Source organism: Bombus bifarius, unplaced genomic scaffold, assembly GCF_011952205.1.
Source record: "Bombus bifarius isolate JDL3187 unplaced genomic scaffold, Bbif_JDL3187 scf7180000008265, whole genome shotgun sequence".
Lineage (NCBI taxonomy): Eukaryota > Metazoa > Arthropoda > Insecta > Hymenoptera > Apidae > Bombus > Bombus bifarius.
Window position 1 is genome coordinate 640,884 of NW_022884550.1, and position 22,418 is coordinate 663,301.

The window sequence follows — 22,418 nt, forward strand, 5'->3', positions numbered from 1 at the left end:
AGAGAGAAATATATATATATACATATAATAAAAAGAAATATATATATATATATTTTTAACAATTAACACAGAATATTATACTACATTATTTTATTAAGTTATATTTACTATAGTACATCAATATGTATAAATGATACATATTATAATCGCTCTGTTTATAAGAGAAACTAAAATGTATAATAAAAATTTGTAATATTTTATAATGTATATTTTACATTGTTTTATACTGTACAAGAATCATGATAAAGATTTTGTATTCTTTTTAAACTTGAAAATTTTTTCTTAACTCCTCTCAATTGTATGGAGAAGCATATTTCTTCTTACAATCGTTCACCAAAATATTAATCGTAAAGAAAAAACGAATTGTTTTATTATTAAACAAACAGCAGTGTAATTGTAGAAAAAAATTACCTTACGATTATTGTTGTAAAATTTCATGAAGATGTTAAAAAATTGCAAATATGAGAGATAAATCCAATAATTCATAGTAATATATTATTTCCTTATTAATACATATTAATAATTAATATACAATTCTGCACATATATGATTAAGTAATTGGTCAGTTATTTTATTCTCGAGGATTAGTATAATTTATACACATAGTACATCCAAGTACGTATAGAAAGCAACTGTTCAAATTCTAGTTTTCAAATATAAATTATTTTATAAAGATATTTCAAGAAACTTCCTTATGAACCAAATTTTCGTATTACAAGAATCATAATAAAAATAATATATTATTATAAATTATTCGATCTTTTTAACATAAATGGGAATAAATAAATATTTTATTCGATTAAAAGATCTTAAAAATTTTGTCATCTATGAAACAAATACGACTAAAAACGTTGTTATTATTAGAAACATCGTGGTACTATCAAAATTTATACATTTTTAACAGCACCAGATATCTGTTTATAGTAATATTATCATCAATGGTGCCTACATAATAAAGATAATGTATAATTATAAACATATTAAGATAATTTATATTTAAATTACATATAAGAACTATCATTTATTACATAGATGATCTTACATTATTATTCCATAATCTAATCGTAAAGTTCATTTATTCTATATTTGAACTAGTATCACAGTCACTGTTTTATAGTAAAAAGAATGCTTTTAGTGGCCAGTTTTATCTATAACCTGCTAAATTTAAGAATTTGATGTAATCGTCTAACGATAAATACGAAAAGAACTTGATATTTGACTTTTCTTTATAAAGAATACAAAATATTACAAAGTGTTTAATTATTTTCATAATATATCCCTCAATATAATAAAGTTTGTACTATGAAAAGAGTTTACTATACCATTTTTCTTATAACTGGTGTTCTGATAATTGATAATAATGCATAATTATGTAAAGATGCAAGATTATTAAAAAATAAATAGAATTTATTGAAAATAATTTCCCATTGATTTAATAAGTAATTCTCAAGTGAAATTTGGTCCGTCTACCCTTAAGTTCAATACTAATGATGTTCCTTCGTATAGTTTGCTTTTTATATAGTTTTTATAAAAGAAGGCTTCTTTGATGAAACAACTCTCCTACAATTCCCCGCTTTAGTCCGTTATATTGACAAACGAAAAAGAAGACTTATGCACATTCTTAAAACGGACATTACAACAATACGATTCAGTTGATCCATGATGACTGATTCGGTAAACTTAGGGGGTTAGGAGAGTAAAGCATGTCCTATTGAGGTGGTCCACCCATTATGCCCATGGGGGGCATACCTTGAATTCCATATGGTGCTTGTGGAGGACCTTGATTTCCAGCCATAGGAGAATGCAATTGCATTGCAGGACTTTGAATCTGCTGTGTTGGTGTTACCTGTCCACCAGCTGGCGATGCAACTATCTATAGGCAGCAGTGTTTGTTTATGCATATTTTATTTTTCAAACACATGAACAGTTGTTAAATAAAAGATATCATTATCATTATTATTATTAGTAATATCTCTACTATTAGATTATTACCAATTATTTTATAATAAGTAAATAATTAATATATTGGTATAGTATAATATAAACAAGTATTATAAAATATATTTAAACAAAAGTTTTTAACAGTAATTCAATTTTAACGTAAATTTTACACGTACATTCTAATTTTCTAATTTTTCAGTTAGGTAAAGTATAATAGATTTAATATATGCGACATGGCAATTATAATATTTTATGAAAGACTTTTGTTTTCTGCTGGTAATTAAAAGGTTCATGCTCAGGTTAATGTAATCAATGCGCAAATCGTTTTCTCTGATCATATACATGTCTCTTTTAAATTGCAATTTTATGTAGGGAAAGATTATTCTTATTTCACAAAAAATGTTGTAATATTCAATTCTGTAATACAATGAATAACAGTTGATAGGCTTACTACAAATTGTGCAGCAAATCTTTATAATTTTATTCGTATCACAGCCTTTAAAAAAATCCTTATTTAATTTTAGCTTATTCATAATTTTCTTCCTTTTCAAAGCATTCATCTTGAAATTAACATATAGAAGTATAATGTATGCATTTTTAGTTAAATGTAAGCTTGACTTTTCCTTATGTTTATAATTGCTTAAGTTTATATTTACCGACATATAATCTGATAATCGTACCTCTACATGTTGTTCTTTGTTAAAGATAAAAGGCAGTTGCTTCTAAAAGGACTATTGGACAAGTGAAATTTTTAATAAATTGGTATAAATTAAATACATTAATAATTTTAGAAACAGATAAAATCTCATTGAAAAGTGACACATATAATACAATGACTGAATAAATTACTCAATATGATTACAGAATACAACAGAACAAGGTAGTATATATAATAGTACATAATTAGTAGATAGATTTTATATAGAAGTGCTAACAGAAGCTAGCTCTTTTTCTAAAGAAAAGCAAAAATTTGTTACGAATATGTACTAAGTGTCCCTACCAAAGATATGCTATTTTTAGGCTTTCATCGATCTGTAAATGGAAAACGGCGATCTCTAGTCCCCATTTAACGCATGCAGTCAATGAATTTCACTCGAAACAGTAACTCTCCTTAAAAGCATTCGTAAACGTTCATGAACCAATTGCAGGTTTGATTAAATCCTGGTTTAATACTTTGAAAATGAAAAGATTTATCTATTTACCTGAGACATAACAGGAGGCTCTGAAGGAAGAGTCAAATTAGCTAATAAATCTCTAACTGCAGGAAAGAGAGAACACTCAGATTGATTTGCACCATATTCAGCAAATCTTTTTAACTGTAAAGATGCAGCTGCCATTGCAGAAGCTGGACTTGGATCCCTTTTCTCTGCTAATTGTGTCAAATTTGTACTAACATCATAAACTAGCGGTAAAACCAATGACGGTGTTTCTCCTTGATACGGTAATCCAATTCTTGTTATTTGTAACTGTAACACAGACGGATCAAACGTTAATATAACTTTTATTATAACAAATTAATATAGATTATTGAGAATATTGTCATTTTAATATGATAATAGTATTTTAATAAACATCTATGTATGTATACATACAAAGAAAAGGATTTTATTTCTGCAAACTAGTACAGCAGCCATGCCAGTTGGTACAATTGGAGTTCCAGAAGGAGGAATCCTTAAACACCATTGTACATTCCATTTAAGTTGTTGTTGCTGTGCTAATCCAGGTACTAATTCCAATTTCATTATTTGTACAAAATCTTTTAACACATTGAATGGGACATTTAACATTCTACCAAAGCCAGAAAGTGTATTTGGTTTATATGGTGGTGCTGCTGCTCTTGTATCAAAAAATTTTTCTATAATCTGCAAAAGAAGAGGGAATATATAAAAATAGTTTTAAAAATATAAGCGAAAAAGATATTAAAAAAAAAAGAAAATTTGAATTATGAATTGAATTATGACAATTACTTGTAACTCTTCCAATGACCATTGATCTTTATGTTCCGGAAGTGGTTGCACCTTTATATGAAGAGACTGTAAATGTTGTGGATTTAAACCAACTCGACATTGTAAACTCTCTACCTTAAAGTGTACAACTCCTGGCTCTGTACTATTTACTGCAGTTAACTATAAATAATTTAATATATAACTTTTATAAATTGTGTTGTACTTTTAAAATATAATATACATAACTAGATAAAATATTCTTATTAAAAAATACTCTTACACAGTCATCAGTTTGTATGAACCGTTGAAATTGTCTGCGCATATAAATGCACCCTAAAAATCTTTCAAGCGGTGAAAGATCGGGACCAGGAAGTCCAGAGGGATGTGGGGAAGGGCAACAAAGTAATTCCAAAGCTTCATGAGTTAGAAGCGTAGGTACAGCACCTGCCCATGAACGCTGTGGAAGTACCCTTGAGATATGGGTACCAGTTTTATGATCAGAAGCTTGTGGACTATGCAGTGCTGCATGTCCTGGACTCTGTGTAGGACGTGCTGGAGATGGTCTAGGTACACTAGGTGATCCTGGCCAATTAGAGGCTGCTGGAGAAGTCATGCTCTGTGAAGATGGAAATGGGCTTCCATCTATATGTCCTAAGTAAATAACCATAAAATCTCACTATATTATGTTTCTAATTCTAATAGAATTTATTAGAAAAATGTTATGCACTTATGTCATTTAATTGAAATTAGTGATGTTGTCGTTGTGTTTAATATTTAGGCGCAACATTTAGTGCAACATTTTACAAAACATTTACTTATTTCTATAATATAAATAAAAAGAAATTATTCAACTATTAATTTGTATGACTTATAAATGAAAATTATAAGCAATAGGAAGATGAGAGAAACATAATTCATACTACTGGATTACTACTTTTTTTTAAAATAAATATAAATTGTTAACAAATGTCATTTTTAATTGTATGATAAAAGCAAAGTTTTACTGAGAAAGATTGTTTATAACGTTATTTCATAATCTAGAAGTTTCTAATAATAAACACTATTAAAAATGACATGGAAAAAATAATACACTTAATATAACACGCACACACGCGCGCGCGCGCACAGAGAGAGAGAGAGAGAGAGAACAAGACAGAATGCTAAATAAATTTTGTGTGCGTGTGTGCGTGTGTGTTTGTAGTATATATACTATATATATATATATATATATATATATATATATATATATATAATGAACTATGTATATAATATATATATATATATATATATATATATATATAATGAACTATGTATATAATATATATATACTATATTATATATACTATACTAATATATATATATATAATATATATACTATATATATATATATTATATATATATAGTTCAAATGATACAATGTATCATATCCGAAAACATTGAATAATGTATGGATGATGCAATAAATACTAATACTAATACTAATACTAATACTGCTAATAACTGTTTAAGTGATATGACTTTGAAACGATACATATTGTAGTATTTACATTCTCAATTAAAAATTATTTCTTACCAGTTTGCATAAAGGATCCTGCTGGAGAATGTCCCACTTGAACATTACTACATGGTCCTGGTGAAGATGTTGGCATTAATCCAGCTGGACTAGGAACATGCATCGGGTTTAAAGGACTATTAGCAACTAATCCAGAACCTGGCGAAGGATGTGGTAGCATATTGGGAGTATTTGGTGGTAGTGATGGTGGTGAAGCCAAATTGAAGGAAGTAGCTGGACTACTTCCAAAGCTTTGATGTTGACTCGTCTGAAGGAAATTGAAAGTAAAAAGAAAATATCTTGTACCATTTATACAGTATTGAAATGAATACAAAAGCTACCTGCGATATATTAGCAGTATGTGGACTAGCTGGAGTATGAGGGTTACTACCAGAAGGCGGAGTCAAAGGTGGATGAAATCTTAATCCATCTCTTTGTTGTGCAGGTGATTGGGGTCCACTTCTATGATGGCTTAAAAAACCTACATTTCCACTCCCACTACCGCCATCGCTATCCATTGTTACAGGAGAAGGAGGATTGTCATCCTCTGACTGAGATCTTCTGCGGGAAACTGCACTTTCATCCACATATTTGGATAAGAAGGCCTATACAATTAGCAAAAATAAGTAATTAATAGAAAACTAAATTACATAAAATTACATATTATGCATTTTAAGCTGTGAAGTATATTTTTATAAAGAATAACTTCTTCGGAGTGAGATATCAAATAGAATTCTACTATTATTCTAATACATATTCTAATATTATTAATATTTTATCATAAATGATTAATATTAAATCTAATACTATTAATACTATTACCTTAAGACCTTGTGTAGGAGTGAACTCATCTACAACGTAACTTCTGTCAAAACGGCTGTATGCTCCATCTCGTAAACTTACTAAACCACTTCCTCGTAGACGAAGTTCTAAACAATACATACCCTGATACGCAATTCTGACTAGAGTTACACATTGTGGCATGATAGTGAAAGTTTGTACTGGCACTTGAGGTCTCTATAAAAGGTACAATACAACTTATGGACAATAATAACAAAATATACAATATCTAACAAACAAAAATGAAATAAAACAAATTTTAAGAAAAATAAGTAATATTAAAATCATACCGAATTATAAACACAAAGTTGTGGAATCGTAGGCAATTTACTAATCGATGTAAGGGGTTGAAGTGTTTCATGTAGAATGTGTATAAGTTGGGCCAAATTTCTATGCGTATTCAAATGAGCTTCAAGTTGTTCCTTCATAATTGAATGAGCATTAGTAGTAGTGCTAGTGGGACCTATACATTAATGAAAGCTTTAAATTAGTAGAAATACATTAAATTAATAAAGAATATATAGGATGTTCATGTAATAACAAAAATGATTAATGACGATTTATTTATATTAAGCGTACACAACTAATACAAGAAACTCTGACAATGTTTCAACAGCATTGAGAATTTCTGTATTTCTTATGTTTCATAGTAATGATAAATCATTACATGGTAATCATTATAGTGAACTCAAAGTGACACAATATTTTAGGTAAAACTAATTTTTCTTATGTTGTCATGGAAGATAATAATACGATTCAATGTGTACCATGATGTATCACTGTTTTTTGTACTATTATAGGTAATTATGTATATGTATCTACAGATATGTAAGGATAAAATAAAAGATTCTTAAATATAGAAAGATAAAAAGCAGAGCACATAAAATATGTTAAAAATTCATAATATACCGAAAGAAGTTTATACCAATAAAGGTTAAGATATATTAATAAATTAAGAATCCATTCCAAATGTCTTACATGCGCTGAAAACGTTCTAGTACTAACTTCCTTATTACAAATCTAATATTATTATGAATAAAAATGGTACACTATGGTATTCATTGAATTAATTTGGCCGTTTTCAACGATATTATAAAGAATGCTCTCAAAATATTTGCTGTTGCATTGCCTCTCAATACAGATGACTCTTAACAATAATTTATATATTTCTTATATTACTTATATTATCACAAAAAGGTAAAAGATATATGGATCACTAGAATGAACATCGTGTATAATTGATATAAGATAAAAGGTAATATTTACTTTTTCCAAAAATCAATTTAAATGCTTTATCATTGGTACTCCATTGCACAGTAACAGTAGCTCCACGGTTAGGACCATAAGTAAGAACTAACTTACTATAGTTATATGATTTTATACTAACCATATTGCGTAGATTATATTTTTCTGTAACATAAAAAGCGCAAAAGTTAATGGTTTTAATTACATACAACTTGCAACTCAATATTATTTTCTAATAAAATTACAAGCTATACCCATTTTAAAATATTCTGCTAAACCATGTACAATAGAATAAAGATATACGATTTGAGCCCAATCATTGAGTAACGCATCTACTGTTCGCGAAACCGTATCTGCTGTACCCATTTCATATTGAAAATATACTGGTCTTCGTAATCCTAATACAAATTAAACAGGTTACATATAGATTATTTAAATGTATTATAATATATATGATATTTCTTTGAAGTATTGAACAATATATTACCTTGTTCTTTTGGATGGCTGCTGGATAAAGGGCTACCATAGAATACAAACTCAGCCATCCATGTTTTAGCCATACCTTTGCCTTGAACTCTGATTGAAACACTGAGCAATCTTTTAAGAAGAGCGTACCAAGCACAGCTAGTACTTACACCTGCAAAAGGGGCAGGTAACTGAACCAGTTTTAAAACTAATGCAGTAGCATTTGCTTCTACTTGAAGTCCTTGATGAGCTATATCTCTCCTAGTTAATTCTTGTGCTAATGTTACAAATGGTATCCTTTCATCACAAAGTGCAACCACATGTGCTAACTCCGGGATAAAATATGCAGGTTGTTTGGATCTTCTGTTCTGTAATGTAGTACTGGCATCAGATCTTCCACTGGCTCCTGTACTTCTTCGTTTAAGGCTATTTGTTTCAGAAGTTTCTGTGATATATTAAGTATAACTGTTTATTTGTTCTTCTATGAAATGAAAATTTAATAGCATTACTATATTAGTGCATCACAAATTAAAATACTGACCATTATCAACACTGGTGAAAGGACCATGGGTTATGACGAATGTATCAAACTCAATTAAGCTTTGAACTTTCAGATACATTTTCGGAATTTCTGTCTCAATGCTATCATCATGAGGATCGTCTTCTATGGAACTATGCTTTACTACAGCAAGGTAAAACGAGCATTCAATCTCACATGGTGAAGTTTCCTTTTCCTTAAATGCCACTATTAAAATTACTGTAGGATGTCGATGAAGTTGAACAAACATACGATGTCTACTAATCTTTGACATCGGATGATCAGGATGAAGAAGTACTGGCAAACGTTCATGAGATGTTGCTGGGAGATGCTGAAGTGTTTTTTCGCATCGTCGTTGTGTTATCCAAAATCTGTGATATGAAATAGAATAAAATGTATTAAAAAGCAGACAAAAAGAAGGGGGAAAAAATATAATGAAACGAAAATTAAAACAATATTACCTTAGTTCTGATATTAACGTCGGAAGACGAGAATGATCACCATTTAATGCAGCAGTTAATTCAGGAATCAAAGGAACTTCATATTGAGGCACATGACATTGCAACATTCCAGTATGTGTATCAACAGTAACTAATAAATGTTCTGCTCTTAAACAAGGTTGCAAAATTGGAACAGAAAGAATAGCAGGTGAACCGGCTAAAGTACATTCAACATCTTTCAACATTGTTTGCAGTTCTTGCTTCAAATCTAATAATCTACTTCTGGTACGTACATATATTGTATGCACTAACAAACATTCCATTGATAATTGATCTGATCTAATTGCTCTGTCTGCTATTTCACTTTCTTTGCTACCTAAGGATGGAACATGTACTATTGCGAGAGGCCTTGCAGGATCATGTTGGTCAACCTGAACTGTTAATTTATATCCCAGCTCTGATCGAGGATCTTTACTAGTCAGTTCTCTCCAGTAAGAGACAGAAAGACATTTTCCTGGTGTATATTCATCCACGTGAATGTGATCATCCAATCTATCTCGTATTAATCGTAATGTTTGAGAGTAAAGTACTTCTAGCTGTAGTGATTGACAGAAATAGTGCAAAATATGATAAACTTCAGATAATGGATTTGAACTCTCTGCCAATCTTGACTGAACCACCTTGCAATTAAAATTATTTACTTGAATATTGAATAATTAAAAAATAAAGTAAATAATATAATGATTTGTTAAAAAAGATAATACTTGATGTACGTAACGAGTTTGCAATGGATGCACCAAAGCTTTTCCATCTCCTGTTTCTCTGTCTGAAACTAAGATTTCCAATTCTAATAATCTCCAAGGTACTGTTGGACCATCTCCCATTACTGTAAGTGATACTGAAAATTCTTGCTCCACAAGAAATGTTACTCTTCCTGCCTCAATCTTTAAATTGCGCATTTGTGGAAGCAGATTTCCAGTAACTAATCTATGTTGAATGACTTGATTCAATCTCTGCAGGGTAGTTCTTTTCTCTGTTGGTGTAATTGGATCTGGAGGGACAATTCTTTCCTATTGAAAGAATACGTGCCTATTTAAGTAAAGTTTGAAACTGAAACAATTATACTAATCTAAATCTACTACTAAATCTAAGTACACTGAGTATAATTATAAGTATTAATAAATTAAAAATACTCTTATGCATGCTGGTAGACGACTATATGTTCCAGTTGTAAGAACTTCCACTGCGGCCGGAATATGGAAATTAGGTAATCTTGCATGTACTAATGTCTCACGAGCCATTCTTGCTAGCATATCAGCTGTATCAACAAAAAGCAGTGACTGCTTATCCAAAAAGGCCATTATATGCTGTTAAAAAAATTCCTTTTTAGTCCAATAATCATTGAACAACAATAAATTAACTACATCAGAGGCTTAAAACGTTGCAATGAATAAACAAAATATTAATTTTTAGTATACCGCAGATTTATCAACTTTGGAAGCACTGTTAGCCCATTTAACCAATGCTAATAATCGTACATATAGCTGTCTAGTTCTAGCTGAAAAGTTATAAATTTCTATTTTACGTTCCATATCAGTTTTCCGAGGTAATCTGTAAAGACATATTACATTTTGGTTAAAAAGAATATTTATGTATAATAATAATAATAATAATAATAATAATAATAATAATAATAATATTAATATTAATAATAATAATAATAATAATAATAATAATAAGAAGAAGAAGAAGAAGAAGAAGAAGAAGAAGAAGAATAGTTCACTTTTCAGTCTCCCAGCCATGAAAAGAGACTTGGTTTGTAATTGTTATTTTTACTTGTCCTGTACTCTCAACCATACATCCTTCTGATACAGATATTTATACGCTTCTCTTATCAGACTATTTAACTACTAGCTAAATGATTGACTATTTATCTAACTATACTTATTTAACTCTTACTGTTAAATATTCATGTATCATATATATTATGTATATTACTTCCATTAATTTACATTGAATTATGTTCGAAATATATTGATTTTCATATACACTGAATCTCTACTTTATGCAATATAAAAGTATATGCAAATTTTCTTACAATTCGGCTAAAACTGTGAGTTCATGGTAAGTACGTTGTATGATGAAATCAATGAGCATGCCAAGAGAAATAGAACCACCACGATTTCCTTCCTGTGGGATATTGTTAGTTACAGGCGTTTGATGACCCTCTAGTGGTACTGGAGTCATTTTATATTCTACTATAATTGACAAATCCAAAATTCAAATTAATTAGGATGTAGATATCTATAAATATTAACCTGAATACCAATAATATAATACTTGTATATGATATTATATATAATATACGTACATTATGATACTATATGTCTGTAGTATTATTATTAATATTTATTAATTATTTCACATTAACTAATTCCAATATATTGCATCAAAATTGCAAACTGGTTATTTGAAGGTGTAAAAATGATAACAAAATTGATTATTCATTTTCATACTAGTATACCTGTAAACATATATGTAATAAAAATATATCAACAATGAGGGAACAAGCACAATAGAAAGAGATTAATATCAAATAAATATATTCTCATCTCCAACATTTACCTTTCGATCATATACACTATAATAATATAATAGTAAGTGAAAGTAGCTACTTTTCAAATATGTCATAAACGTTGGAAAACTAGATAGGATACCCTTTCATGATGGCTCGTTCAAGTTATTTGTATATTTCGATTCGAGTTTACGTTGCATTGTCACCACAAAAGTAAATTAAAATGACAGTTTATTAGCAAAAACATATAAATTTAAATACACCAATAAAAGTTCGAATGAAACATTTTATTAATTTAATTTATCTTACTTATTTATGTACAAAAACAATCTTGAAAATTATTAAAATTTTTTATGAAATTACACATTATAAATTATTTTAAAAGACGTTAATTATTTTCAAAATTAATTTACATTCAAAATTTATAAATTCAAATAATATATAAACATAACTTATCAGAAGATTTAATATTATTATTAACTAAGTATTATTTGTTTATTTCCCATAATTTCATATCAATTTAAAAACATCATTAAAAAAGTAACGATGAATAAATAGTATGTGTAAAAGAGGGAAGGATGATTAAAAATCTCTTATAATATAATATACACACATATTGAAAATTAAAAATAAAAAATTATTTGATTATAGCTATAGATAAATGTTTTAATCTTGAAGTCGGCATCAATTCACACGTGCTTATGATTCAATAGTACCAGTAGTACATGTTTAGGCTTACGTATCGTATGTATTTCTAAGCTCATTTGTTATTTCTGAATCGTTTAATTCTGTTGAATTCAACAAAATTTTATTTACGAAATTCCGTAAAAACAAATAGAGATAATGGAAGTATTAAGTGAACCTGTTCGACAAGAATCAATGATGTAAGTAAATATAACCTTAAATTAGGTATTATAAGAAATAGATAAATTTCATAATTTGTTGTTATTATATTTGTAAATTTTTAAAGAAGATCAGAATAAAATGTTTTTAAAATGATGTAACTATTAAGTACTTGTTTTATTTCTAGTAAATAGAAAAACATAACGTCAACAAATTATCTGGAATGCTACCGTATGTGATTAAAATTATGAATAATTACATTTTTAGATTATGTTGCATCTGCGGTATTGGTATTGAACCAAATCCAGCGAATATGTGTGTGGCATGTTTACGAACTCAAGTAGATGTCACTGAGAATATTCCAAAGCAAGCAACAATTTATTTTTGTAAAGGCTGCGAGAGGTAATATAATACAATTTATTTTCCTATTTGTTAATTTTTAAATAAGACGGTAGGAAAAATAAACATAAAGGAAATGATAAGATCTTTCTTATTCAAAATATTGTTTCATCTTTTATTTCTCAACAAAATTATGCAGCTGATATGAAAAGGATATGAATATTGAAGTTGAGCTTTTAAAAATGTATTATAATTATTCCTATATTGTATATATTCACATTTATAGCCTATATTACTATAAAGTACTGCAGTAATAATATTGCTGTTGTGAACATTCTTGTGAACATCTCTGAAACTTACAAGGTAAGGAAAGTTTAATTGTTTTAGGTATCTACAGCCACCTGCGGAATGGATTCATGCGGCATTAGAATCCAGAGAGTTACTAACATTATGTTTAAAAAAGCTAAAAGGTCTGAATCGAGTGAAATTAATTGATGCTGGATTTGTGTGGACAGAACCACATTCTATGAGATTAAAGGTATTTATTATTTAATAGTTTTATTGTGAAAAAATCATTTTATTGTTACACTGTATCTTTAGGTAAAACTAACAGTGCAAGCTGAAGTTATGGGGGGAACAGTCTTGCAACAAGTATTTGTAGTTGAATATACAGTAAATCATCAAATGTGTAATGATTGTCATCGAACAGAAGCTAAAGATTATTGGCGTGCATTGGTAAGATTTGTACTATGCGTAAAAGGTATATAGCGTGGTTGTAAAACTGAGAAGAAGCTTTTCAGTGTCAAAACACGTAATTTGCTCAAGTACTTTTAAAGGCGTTATAATATTGATTTAGCTATTTCAAAAATGTGTGCTCTGGTCCGTGGTAACTAACAGGCTAATTTTTATCAGTATAGTAATTCTTATTACGCAAGGAATGGCAAATACTTGATGCCATATAGCTTTTATGGACGATTACGAGCAGAATATAATTTGCAAATAACTTTTACAATTCGAAATTTAAATTGCCTCTGAAAAGCAGCTGCTGCCCTAGATGTGATGTCAATGAGTGTACCTTCTTAGGTTTTAATTTACGACCATGCTTATATCGTTCCCACCTGATATATTTTAATTAGCCTAATAATAAGAGCAAGGTAAATTTCACTTGTGGTTATAAAATTATTTTCTCTGTTTACAACTTACACTTTACAAAGGTACAAGTACGACAAAGAGCAACAAATAAAAAGACGTTTTATTATCTAGAGCAATTAATTTTGAAGTACAGAGCACATGAACAAACTTTGGGCATAAAACCTATTCATGGTAAGAAATCTGAATTATTTTATAATATTATTTTTTTAAATATTATTAGAATTATTATTATTAAAATATTATTAGATAAATTATCAAAGAGTTTAAAGTTTCTACTTACTAAATATAATAATCTATTAAATTAATTGCAAACGTTTACAGAGGGTCTAGATTTCTTTTATGCAAATGAAGCATCAGCGCGCAAAATGGTTGATTTTCTTTCAAGCATTATACCTTGTCGCTATGACCATTCTAAAAAACTGATATCGCATGATATTCACAGCAATATCTACAATTATAAAGTTACATACAGGTAAAGATCCTTTACATTAGTAAATTGATATAAAAATACTGGATATGAATGCTTTCATTATTCCTTATTATATAATTAACCATTAGACTGCTTGTAGTTGATTGCTTGTAGTTATTTATACATTACAATTTTTTAAATACTTTTCTGCCCATTTTTTGCATCTGATACCAGATCGCTTTTCGCCGCTTCGTTTTTTATATTTAGTTCCTGTGTCTATATATCTTTTTCTGATTGCGTAAAGAACTAATCTTTACCAGAGCATCATATGAATAACATGTCAATTCACCTACATGATTCCACCGCTTCTGTTCACTTGGTTTATGCAATAGAACCATTCATAAAAACGATTCTCTAATTGTTTTGAACAATGTGTAATCGTAATTTCTGTTATAGTGTAGAAATAGTTCCAATATCAAGAGATAGCATAGTATGTCTTCCAAGAAAATTAAGTCATCAACTCGGAGGGATAAATTCAATTTGTTTAGTATATAAAATTACAAATTTTGTACATTTAATAGATGTATCAACTGGTCAAAGTACGTGTAGTTCTCTAAAATTTGATACCTATTTATCTGATTTCTAAAGTAAAATTTAATTCACAAAAAATACTATTTATTTATTTAGTCGCAGAATTAAGCGCTACACTTTACTGGAGACATACTTTCAACAGCATTTGTGACCCAAAGCAATTAATAGAATACACAGTAATGGATATTGAGCAAATAAAATTCAAGGATAGAAAATTTTTTCCTGGACAGGGAACTATTTCAAATAAGGTATCTATTATGTATCTAATTATAATATTTTCTCTCAAATATAATGTTTACAAGGGAAGGATTCTTCTCGGTCGAGACTAAAATAATATAAAATAACCAAATGGTTATAAAATTACATACGTACTATGAATATTATTAACAAAATTACAAACAAAATTTTAAAACGTCAAAGAAAACTTTCCTTTGTAATATCCCTCGGTAATCGGTACAGATTTATAAATCTTTACTTACAGTCATATCTTTGTTTCTAGCATGTAATAGCAGATGTATGGGTAGTTAGAAGTTGCGATTTGGGACTAACTGAGAACTTAATTCATACACGCACTCACCTTGGCCATATATTAAAACCTGGTGATACTGTCCTAGGGTAATAGAAAAGGATAAAAAAAGATAAAGCGCTAAATAATAAATAATATAATTGACAAAAATTAAAAGATGATTTTATATTTAGGTATGCTCTTAATGATAGTAACATTAACGATGAGAATTTCGAAATGTTGAATAAAGACGTAGTACCAGACGTAATTTTAACCAAAAAAAATTATACACAAGATAGAGCAGCACGTCGCAGAATGAGAGATTGGAAATTAAAACATATGATACAAGATAAAGACAATATGATCACAGATAATAAGTAAGTTATATAATTTTCTATTTAAAAATAACTACTTTTTTAGATATTTAAAACTAAATATAAAGTAAAATTATATATTTACGTTTACTTTTACTTCCTAAATTACATTGAAAAATTAAATTTATAATTATAATCTATTTTAGTGACTACTATGAGTTTTTGGAAGATCTTGAAGAAGATCCAGAAATGAGACAACACATAAATATTTACAAAGATTCTAGGAAATTAATTCCAGTTGATACTAATGAGTTATCTGATCCCAATTGTCCACAAATTACTCTTGAAGAAATGCTTGACGATCTCGCATTTGATGATATCGAAGTTTCTCATGTTTTGTAACAGTACTTTGTATATTATTAATTTGTTTTAACTTATCCTAATAGTGCTTCGCATGTTTAAAGTGTTCATCAGAATAGTTTAGACATAACTATAAATAACCCTAGGGGTTATAAAACATAAGAATATAAAATATAATAGTATTATGAAACAAATAAATTTACTTTATTATTTGCTAGTTTTAGTATTTTTAATATTTAATATTTACTAGTTATATAATGTTTACTTGGTGTGTGTGCGCGTGCGTGCGTTTGTGTGTGTGTGTATGTAAAGCATTAAAGTGTTTATGTAATCATGTTCTTCTCTATACTCCATTCAGTGAGGCCATCGAGTCAGTAGAGGCAGAGGTAGAGATGGAGGTAAACAGCCGCATAAGACGCCTACGAATACAAACCTAAACCTAACTTTTATCTTCTGCTTATAGTATGTATACATATGTACAAACGATAATTGGGCAAGTTTAAAGCCTCGTGTACAAATGCATGTGGAATATTCTAAGAAACGCCTATTATAACTCAATTGAAAATCAATAACATCAATGTATATATTGGGCTTTGGTTTTAGTTAATTTTTTCAATCGGACAATCGCGAGGTAGCCGGCAACACTTGCATAAAATAACAAGCAAATGAATAATTGATATTATTTTACGAAATAGAATAATTGTTATTATCTTCTCTTGAAAAGATATTCGCCACAGTATGATGACAGATCCTCCTCTTTATTTAATAAATTTATAATTAAAGAACAATTTAATAAATTTATAAAATTAATAGTAATTCAAATTTTCGTTCTCAGTCATTTTTCTAATTATTAAAAAGATGCAAATACCGGAAAAAATTCATCAATGCTATTGTTGCTCAAGTTTTGAGTTTAATGCTCGTCTCATCAGAAGTTACATTGAAAACAATTTTTTACCTTCATTAATTCTTGCCTAACAATGCCGGATACGTTATTAATAAATTCTTTACAAACCCTTGATTTATATTCTTCTACACAGACCCAAATATTTAATGTTCGAATACAAGGTAAGCAATTGAAAAAGCTACATGTAACAAATTTACATGTAATCAGTGAATGAAAGTAAAGAATTCTAGTAAAGTTTCTGAGGTTAATAGGAAAGGGAGTTGTGGATTTATGTTCTTCCATGCATGTTGACACTTTGACGGCCACGCCGAAATCACATGTTTCGCTCAGGAACGCCACAATGTTTTAACACAGGGCACCGTTAGATGCACCAATGACCAACGTGGCCGTCAAAGTGTTAATAATTCTTGGGCATGTGGTGGTAGATCCTGCTAAAATAAATGTAAAAAATGATTAAATTTCGTTCATGTTTTATTCACAAAGACAATTGTAGTCAAAGTTAATAAATATGTGACAATATAAAATCATATAAGAATACAAGAGAGAATTAAAAACTTAAAATATGCAATATCGTAAAATCTGAAGTCCGTCCAAACCCAAAACGGAAGAACTATGTAATAACGAAATAAAATAATAAAATAGAAATATAAAATAGTTATTCTAAACAGACCTTCACGTATTGAGTAGCATCAAGTTCTTCACTGTTTTCCAAACCTTTTATGAAAAGTTTAAAATTTCTTATTTTCTTTTCTTTACGTGAATTCCTATTATGAGCAGCTGCCATTCTATTTCTTTCATAGGTTATTAACCTGAGGAAGCGCTCCCAAGCTTCATCAGAAACAAAGTCTTCTCGAGTTATATATTCTGTTTTAAAGCCATTCATAAAACGAATTTTTTTAGGTGGTATTTTTTTGATGAATGAATGTTTCCTAAAATTACATCGGAAAGAACAATTTAAAAATTGTATACTCTTACAGAGAATCACATACAATTCATGATATCAACAAGATCGAAATTAATTTCTACAACCCTCTTTAGACCAGTCCAATCATGAACATCTGAACAATTATTACAAAGTGAATAATCTACCTTCTATTACCACTGTTTGGAACATTATTCATAGTATTATTACTTTTCTCTCCAGTTAAACAATCTTGTTCATTTGTGGCTTTAATACATGTATTAGAAAGATCAGTCACCATCTCAGATTTAGAATAGTCTTTATCAATGGGTCTTTCAAACAGCTTTTCTGACCCTAAATCTTTTTCTTTTGATGTATCATCTATATTTGCAGAATTAATAATATTGGTTAATGCTCTTTTGCAAGATTTGCCACTGTTAGATGAGGTTGACTTTAGGTAATTATTTCGAAAAAGGGTACATCTAACTGATTTCAATGATCTTCAGATATATTGTCAAGTTTAATATTCTGAATAACATTTTCCTATATTTATGTATAATCGTTGCTCAGTCTTAGTTTCCAAAATATTCGCGAAGAACTTCAATGAAGTTCAGATTGTGAAATCTGCGAGATATACCCTTCTCTGAATAATTACCGGATTTTTTAAAACTTATCCTTTGAGGAACCGCATCTGGACGCAGTCGTTTTCTACTTCTTAATTCATCAGAATCATGGAACGATTTGTCATCAAAATGGTCACTGCATATAAATGTAGTTTTGAAGTTTGGAGCTGTCAATAAATTTATTGCGTCCATCCATTTCTTTCTTATTAATTCATTTTTAGGAAACCTATGTACGTTTATAATAAGAATTACTTTATTCAATTTTGAGGCAAGAAATCATAAATACACTTACATGTGAAAGCTACGTCTATCTTTGGAAATTGGAGTCGCTTCTGTTTTACATATTATGCATTTCTTAGTCATGCTGAAATTTAGCTGAAAATTATTTAACCCATATGACTTATGAAATAAATACAAATACCACAGAGATATGAACACAAAACAAATAACGACTTTCAATTATGAATTATCAATATTATGAGTGTTATTAGACAAGGGCAAAAGAAGCCTGTTAGCAACATTCTCTTTCTATTCCTATATCACCTTTTCATTCCTATATTGCCTTTGTTCATCCACTCCTCTATCTTTATAATAGGTATATCTATGTAAACCCAAAAGGTCAAAGGAGGCTCCAGCCACTAGTCACTGATAAATATGTATGCATATCAGTGTCTCTAGCAATGATATCAATGACTCACGTGAATTTGTTCCTGAAGTTAACATCTGCCAGCTAATAACTGGAGTTCCTTGCGCTTATCATATGCTTAGCACCACCGACAATCTACAGAGATGTACAGAATAGGTGTGATAGGATCAATATTATTTCATGTCCTACATTTTGAGGATCATCCGACTTCCCATTACCATTTTCGTGTCGCATGCGATGTTATCGATTCAGTATTGTTGTGATTTAAATTAAAACTAAATTTTCCTATGAAATTACAAATAAGGTAACAATAACAGTCAACAGTCAATAGTAACGCATACGCTGTCACGGACGCACAATTATAGGTAAAGTTCATTATAATTATACTGACAGTTTTTTATAAATAACTCGGAAATTAAGCCGAGCAGTAGTAACATGTATAGAACGAAGTTGTTTAGAATCATGCCCCTGACAACGTATTAAAAGATTATCGAAATCTAAAATGGCAGTTCTAATAATCACCGCCTAATTTTCCACGTAAAGTACAATAATATTATTTCGAAACATTTTTTTTGTACCATGAAAAATAAGAAAGCAATTAAAGGTGTCAGAGTTAAGCAGGGCACCCTATATATTATAAAAGGATGTAATTATTTTTATTACTTCTCTCTAAAGCTTTTCTAAGTCTTTCTTTAACTGTAATAATAGTCATATATTTTTTTGCAGATATTTTAACTTTAATTTGTCAAATTTAACGTATAAAAGATAAAGACAACGTAAACACAAGAATACCGTCTTCCGCATCTTTCCAAGAAATGTTGTTAGATTGTGTTCTTTTCCTTATTTAACAGTTTAGTATGAAATCAACACTTAAAAGTAAAATACGAGATCCAGATGAGAGCAATCGGTTTGATGTACTATTACATCTTGAGTTGAATTTATATTGGCCCAGTAGCATTCCAGTTCAGTAATCCAATCCATTTGTTTTCATTCTAGTACAGTGCCGTCATTCCAGTAAGCAATCCGGCACAACGACTGGTTCTAAAGTTTACTTTTTAATCCAGTTTACCTCCCCCCCCCCCCCCATCATCGAGAATACGGCATTCCAGTGTTACTGGAATCGTTTAGACAGTTCAATATCCATTGCTGGTTGGAGCACAGTACAGTGTACACGAGTTTGTGTTTTTAATTAAAAATGGCGAAAAAATTAAACAAAAATCAAACTTCTAAGTTCGTTACTCTGTACAGAGAGCATGAGTGCTTATGGGACATCGCGTCTAAAGATTATAAAAATAAGGCTATGCGTGAATCTGCCTTGAAAAAGATTTGCGAAGATATGCAAATGGAAGGTTTTGGCGTAGAAGATGTTAAAAATAAAATAAAGTCTATTCGATCTACTTACTACTTAGAATTAGACAAGATTAAAAGGTCAACTACATCTGGTGCTAGTGGCAATGTATATGAACCTAAAATGAAATGGTTCACAGAGCTGGACTCTTTTATAAAAAATGTGGTGGTGAAAAGAAAAACGCACGTAAGTCAATTTTTAATAACCTTTATTATTTATTATTTATTATTTAAAAAAAGAAATGTAGATATGTATTAATGTATCATGTTGTTCTGCCATAGAAGTTTCCCGTTATTGCCAAGTAATTTGTAAACTGAGATCTTTTTTGTCCGACAGGCAAAGTAGAATTATTATTGTCCTGATGAGTGATATTCTCAAAAGGATTAATTTAATATCTCCAATCACCATGAACGAAAATAGAGTTAATGGTATCATCTTTCCGGCATGTTTATATATTACTACACAACTTGTAGTAATATATGAGCTTGTATTTTTTCATAACCAGTTGCAGAGGGCACGATCATGTAAACAGGCCTCGGCACTTGCTAGAGAAAACCGTCCGATAATTGAGTCATGAAAAATCAACATTGAAAACAAAAAAGTTCTCGTTCTTGCGAGATAGACATAGATGAGTAGAGTGTCTCTGTATCAGTCTAAGATATTCGTAGCATGTCATTCATACGTAGAACGAGAACCTTCTTCCCTTCTATGTCGATTTCTCACAACTAGTCACGAGTCAACTTGTTCGATTTTAATTTTTAATTAAAAAGAAAAAAAAAATTAAAAATTGTATTTTCAGGACAATAATGACAGTACCCAGTCTGAATCAGAAAATAATGTTACTGCAGCCCCTACTATATGTTCTGGGATAGAATCACCTAAAACGAAATCAAAAAAGAATAAAATGTCACGGCTATCTTCAATAGTTAGTAGCGCGAAATTGCTACAGAATGACATATGCAGAGCAGAAGAAGAAGATGAATTCGATGTCTTCGGAAAGCACGTCGCAAAACAATTACGAAAACTTTCAACTGAACAAGGTATCGTAGCTCAAGAAGAAATTCAAAGCGTGATAACGAAATATCGATTAAATGATCTGCGTTATTTCAATGATTAATAATAATCAGATTAAACTAACCTTTTAATGCTCTACATATTTCGCGCCAGACCTCTGGTACAAATTTTTATATAGAGGATTTAGATATCCCGAAGAAATGACCGAGGTTTTTATAATTACTTCCAGCTGTCAGGGAAGATAATGTGACTTCTAATATTAATTTTGTTGATCTCTTTATGTTGTTACGTTAAATATTACTTGAGATTAAGGATAATAATTCTTCAAACTTTATATTATAGCGATATTATGTTTCATATATAGTTTTATCAGTTTTTTTTTTGTGTAAATCCATTATCACTTTCAATTCACCACTTTCAGCAGTTCAAAAAAGACTGAAACAACGTAGACATCGAACAATTTTCAATTAAACCATTGGTATGCAATCACTAAATCCATCGACTGAATTAGTGTAAACCCAACTTTAGTCCAAACATTATATCCCATTTGTTTGAATGACAATCGGTCGATGTCTATGTTATTCTAGTCCTGTTCGTGTCGCTGAAAGTGGTAAACTGCAGTGACAATGGGTTCACACTGAGCCATGAATACTGAGCCATTTAGAACCCAAACGATTCCAGTAACGCTGGAATGTCATGTTCTCGATCGATGAGGATTTGAAAAGTAGACTTTCGATCCAGTCACTGAACTAGATCGCTTGCTGGGATGACTACATTGTACTGGAATGAAAATGCTGTTTACATTACTTCAGTTAAGATCCATCGCTGGATTAGAACAATGGACTGGAATGCTATTTGACTAGTATAAACCCAGTTTTATAAAAGTCCGTACTATGGCTGTGACAGTTCGAGCCCGTTCGGCGAACA

The 22,418-nt window shown here is 29.7% G+C and overlaps 4 protein-coding genes across 10 annotated transcripts; 2 read left to right on the forward strand and 2 right to left on the reverse strand.

The window, feature by feature from the left end:
- Positions 1-177: 177 nt before the first annotated feature.
- LOC117211921 (mediator of RNA polymerase II transcription subunit 14) lies at positions 178-11,702 on the reverse strand. Of its 2 annotated transcripts, XM_033456256.1 has the most exons (20): positions 11,593-11,702; positions 11,339-11,491; positions 11,066-11,225; positions 10,446-10,578; positions 10,161-10,334; positions 9,732-10,037; positions 8,989-9,647; positions 8,531-8,898; positions 8,012-8,434; positions 7,779-7,922; positions 7,546-7,689; positions 6,570-6,742; positions 6,262-6,456; positions 5,781-6,044; positions 5,461-5,707; positions 4,168-4,538; positions 3,909-4,067; positions 3,534-3,803; positions 3,144-3,407; positions 1,709-1,873 (listed from the first exon to the last, which is right to left on the reverse strand). In XM_033456256.1, the coding sequence occupies exons 3-20, from the start codon at positions 11,212-11,214 to the stop codon at positions 1,709-1,711; spliced, it is 4,608 nt and encodes a 1,535-aa protein (XP_033312147.1). In that variant the 5' UTR covers positions 11,215-11,225; positions 11,339-11,491; positions 11,593-11,702. The 2 variants fall into 2 exon arrangements, with proteins under 2 accessions (XP_033312146.1, XP_033312147.1); XM_033456255.1 differs by lacking the exons at positions 11,339-11,491; positions 11,593-11,702 and having other exon boundaries at positions 178-1,873; positions 11,066-11,214.
- Positions 11,703-12,242: 540 nt separating this feature from the next.
- Positions 12,243-16,268, forward strand: LOC117211977 (60S ribosomal export protein NMD3). Its single transcript, XM_033456377.1, has 11 exons — positions 12,243-12,426; positions 12,653-12,787; positions 13,112-13,262; positions 13,325-13,459; positions 13,939-14,047; positions 14,198-14,348; positions 14,742-14,884; positions 14,973-15,124; positions 15,376-15,491; positions 15,576-15,758; positions 15,902-16,268. Exons 1-11 carry the CDS (start codon positions 12,386-12,388, stop codon positions 16,095-16,097), a joined length of 1,512 nt encoding a protein of 503 aa, XP_033312268.1. The 5' UTR covers positions 12,243-12,385; the 3' UTR covers positions 16,098-16,268.
- A 1,144-nt stretch (positions 16,269-17,412) lies between these two features.
- LOC117211981 lies at positions 17,413-19,527 on the reverse strand. 4 transcript variants are annotated; one of them, XM_033456382.1, is made up of 6 exons: positions 19,182-19,527; positions 19,027-19,084; positions 18,776-18,847; positions 18,516-18,709; positions 18,049-18,241; positions 17,413-17,888 (listed from the first exon to the last, which is right to left on the reverse strand). In XM_033456382.1, exons 1-6 carry the CDS (start codon positions 19,204-19,206, stop codon positions 17,615-17,617), a joined length of 816 nt encoding a protein of 271 aa, XP_033312273.1. In that variant the 5' UTR covers positions 19,207-19,527; the 3' UTR covers positions 17,413-17,614. The 4 variants fall into 4 exon arrangements, with proteins under 4 accessions (XP_033312273.1, XP_033312275.1, XP_033312274.1 ...); XM_033456384.1 differs by lacking the exon at positions 19,027-19,084 and having other exon boundaries at positions 18,776-18,858; positions 19,182-19,525; XM_033456383.1 differs by having other exon boundaries at positions 18,776-18,858; positions 19,027-19,525.
- Positions 19,528-19,651: 124 nt separating this feature from the next.
- On the forward strand, positions 19,652-22,166 carry LOC117211983. Of its 3 annotated transcripts, none has more exons than XM_033456390.1 (4): positions 19,652-19,775; positions 19,856-20,663; positions 21,277-21,517; positions 22,079-22,166. In XM_033456390.1, exons 2-4 carry the CDS (start codon positions 20,325-20,327, stop codon positions 22,144-22,146), a joined length of 648 nt encoding a protein of 215 aa, XP_033312281.1. In that variant the 5' UTR covers positions 19,652-19,775; positions 19,856-20,324; the 3' UTR covers positions 22,147-22,166. The 3 variants fall into 3 exon arrangements, with proteins under 3 accessions (XP_033312281.1, XP_033312282.1, XP_033312280.1); XM_033456391.1 differs by lacking the exon at positions 22,079-22,166 and having other exon boundaries at positions 19,856-20,304; positions 20,378-20,663; positions 21,277-21,915; XM_033456389.1 differs by lacking the exon at positions 22,079-22,166 and having other exon boundaries at positions 19,856-20,043; positions 20,126-20,663; positions 21,277-21,915.
- Positions 22,167-22,418: the final 252 nt, after the last annotated feature.

Bases quoted from the DNA above. Each gene is read 5' to 3' on its own strand.
- LOC117211977 (XM_033456377.1), top strand. From the start codon at position 12,386: ATGGAAGTATTAAGTGAACCTGTTCGACAAGAATCAATGAT. The intron at 13,263-13,324 runs GTATTTATTATT...CTGTATCTTTAG, and splicing joins CACATTCTATGAGATTAAAG to GTAAAACTAACAGTGCAAGC. The intron at 15,759-15,901 runs GTAAGTTATATA...AATCTATTTTAG, and splicing joins AATATGATCACAGATAATAA to TGACTACTATGAGTTTTTGG.
- LOC117211921 (XM_033456255.1), bottom strand. From the start codon at position 11,214: ATGACTCCAGTACCACTAGAGGGTCATCAAACGCCTGTAACTAACAAT. The intron at 10,579-11,065 runs GTAAGAAAATTT...ATGTCTTTACAG, and splicing joins CTCACAGTTTTAGCCGAATT to ATTACCTCGGAAAACTGATA. The intron at 7,690-7,778 runs GTATAGCTTGTA...TTTATGTTACAG, and splicing joins AGCAGAATATTTTAAAATGG to AAAAATATAATCTACGCAAT.
- LOC117211983 (XM_033456389.1), top strand. From the start codon at position 20,325: ATGGCGAAAAAATTAAACAAAAATCAAACTTCTAAGTTCGTTACTCTG. The intron at 20,664-21,276 runs GTAAGTCAATTT...TTGTATTTTCAG, and splicing joins TGGTGAAAAGAAAAACGCAC to GACAATAATGACAGTACCCA.
- LOC117211981 (XM_033456382.1), bottom strand. From the start codon at position 19,206: ATGTTAACTTCAGGAACAAATTCAC. The intron at 18,242-18,515 runs GTAATTATTCAG...CTGCAAATATAG, and splicing joins GATAAGTTTTAAAAAATCCG to ATGATACATCAAAAGAAAAA. The intron at 17,889-18,048 runs GTAGATTATTCA...ATGTAATTTTAG, and splicing joins CCAAACAGTGGTAATAGAAG to GAAACATTCATTCATCAAAA.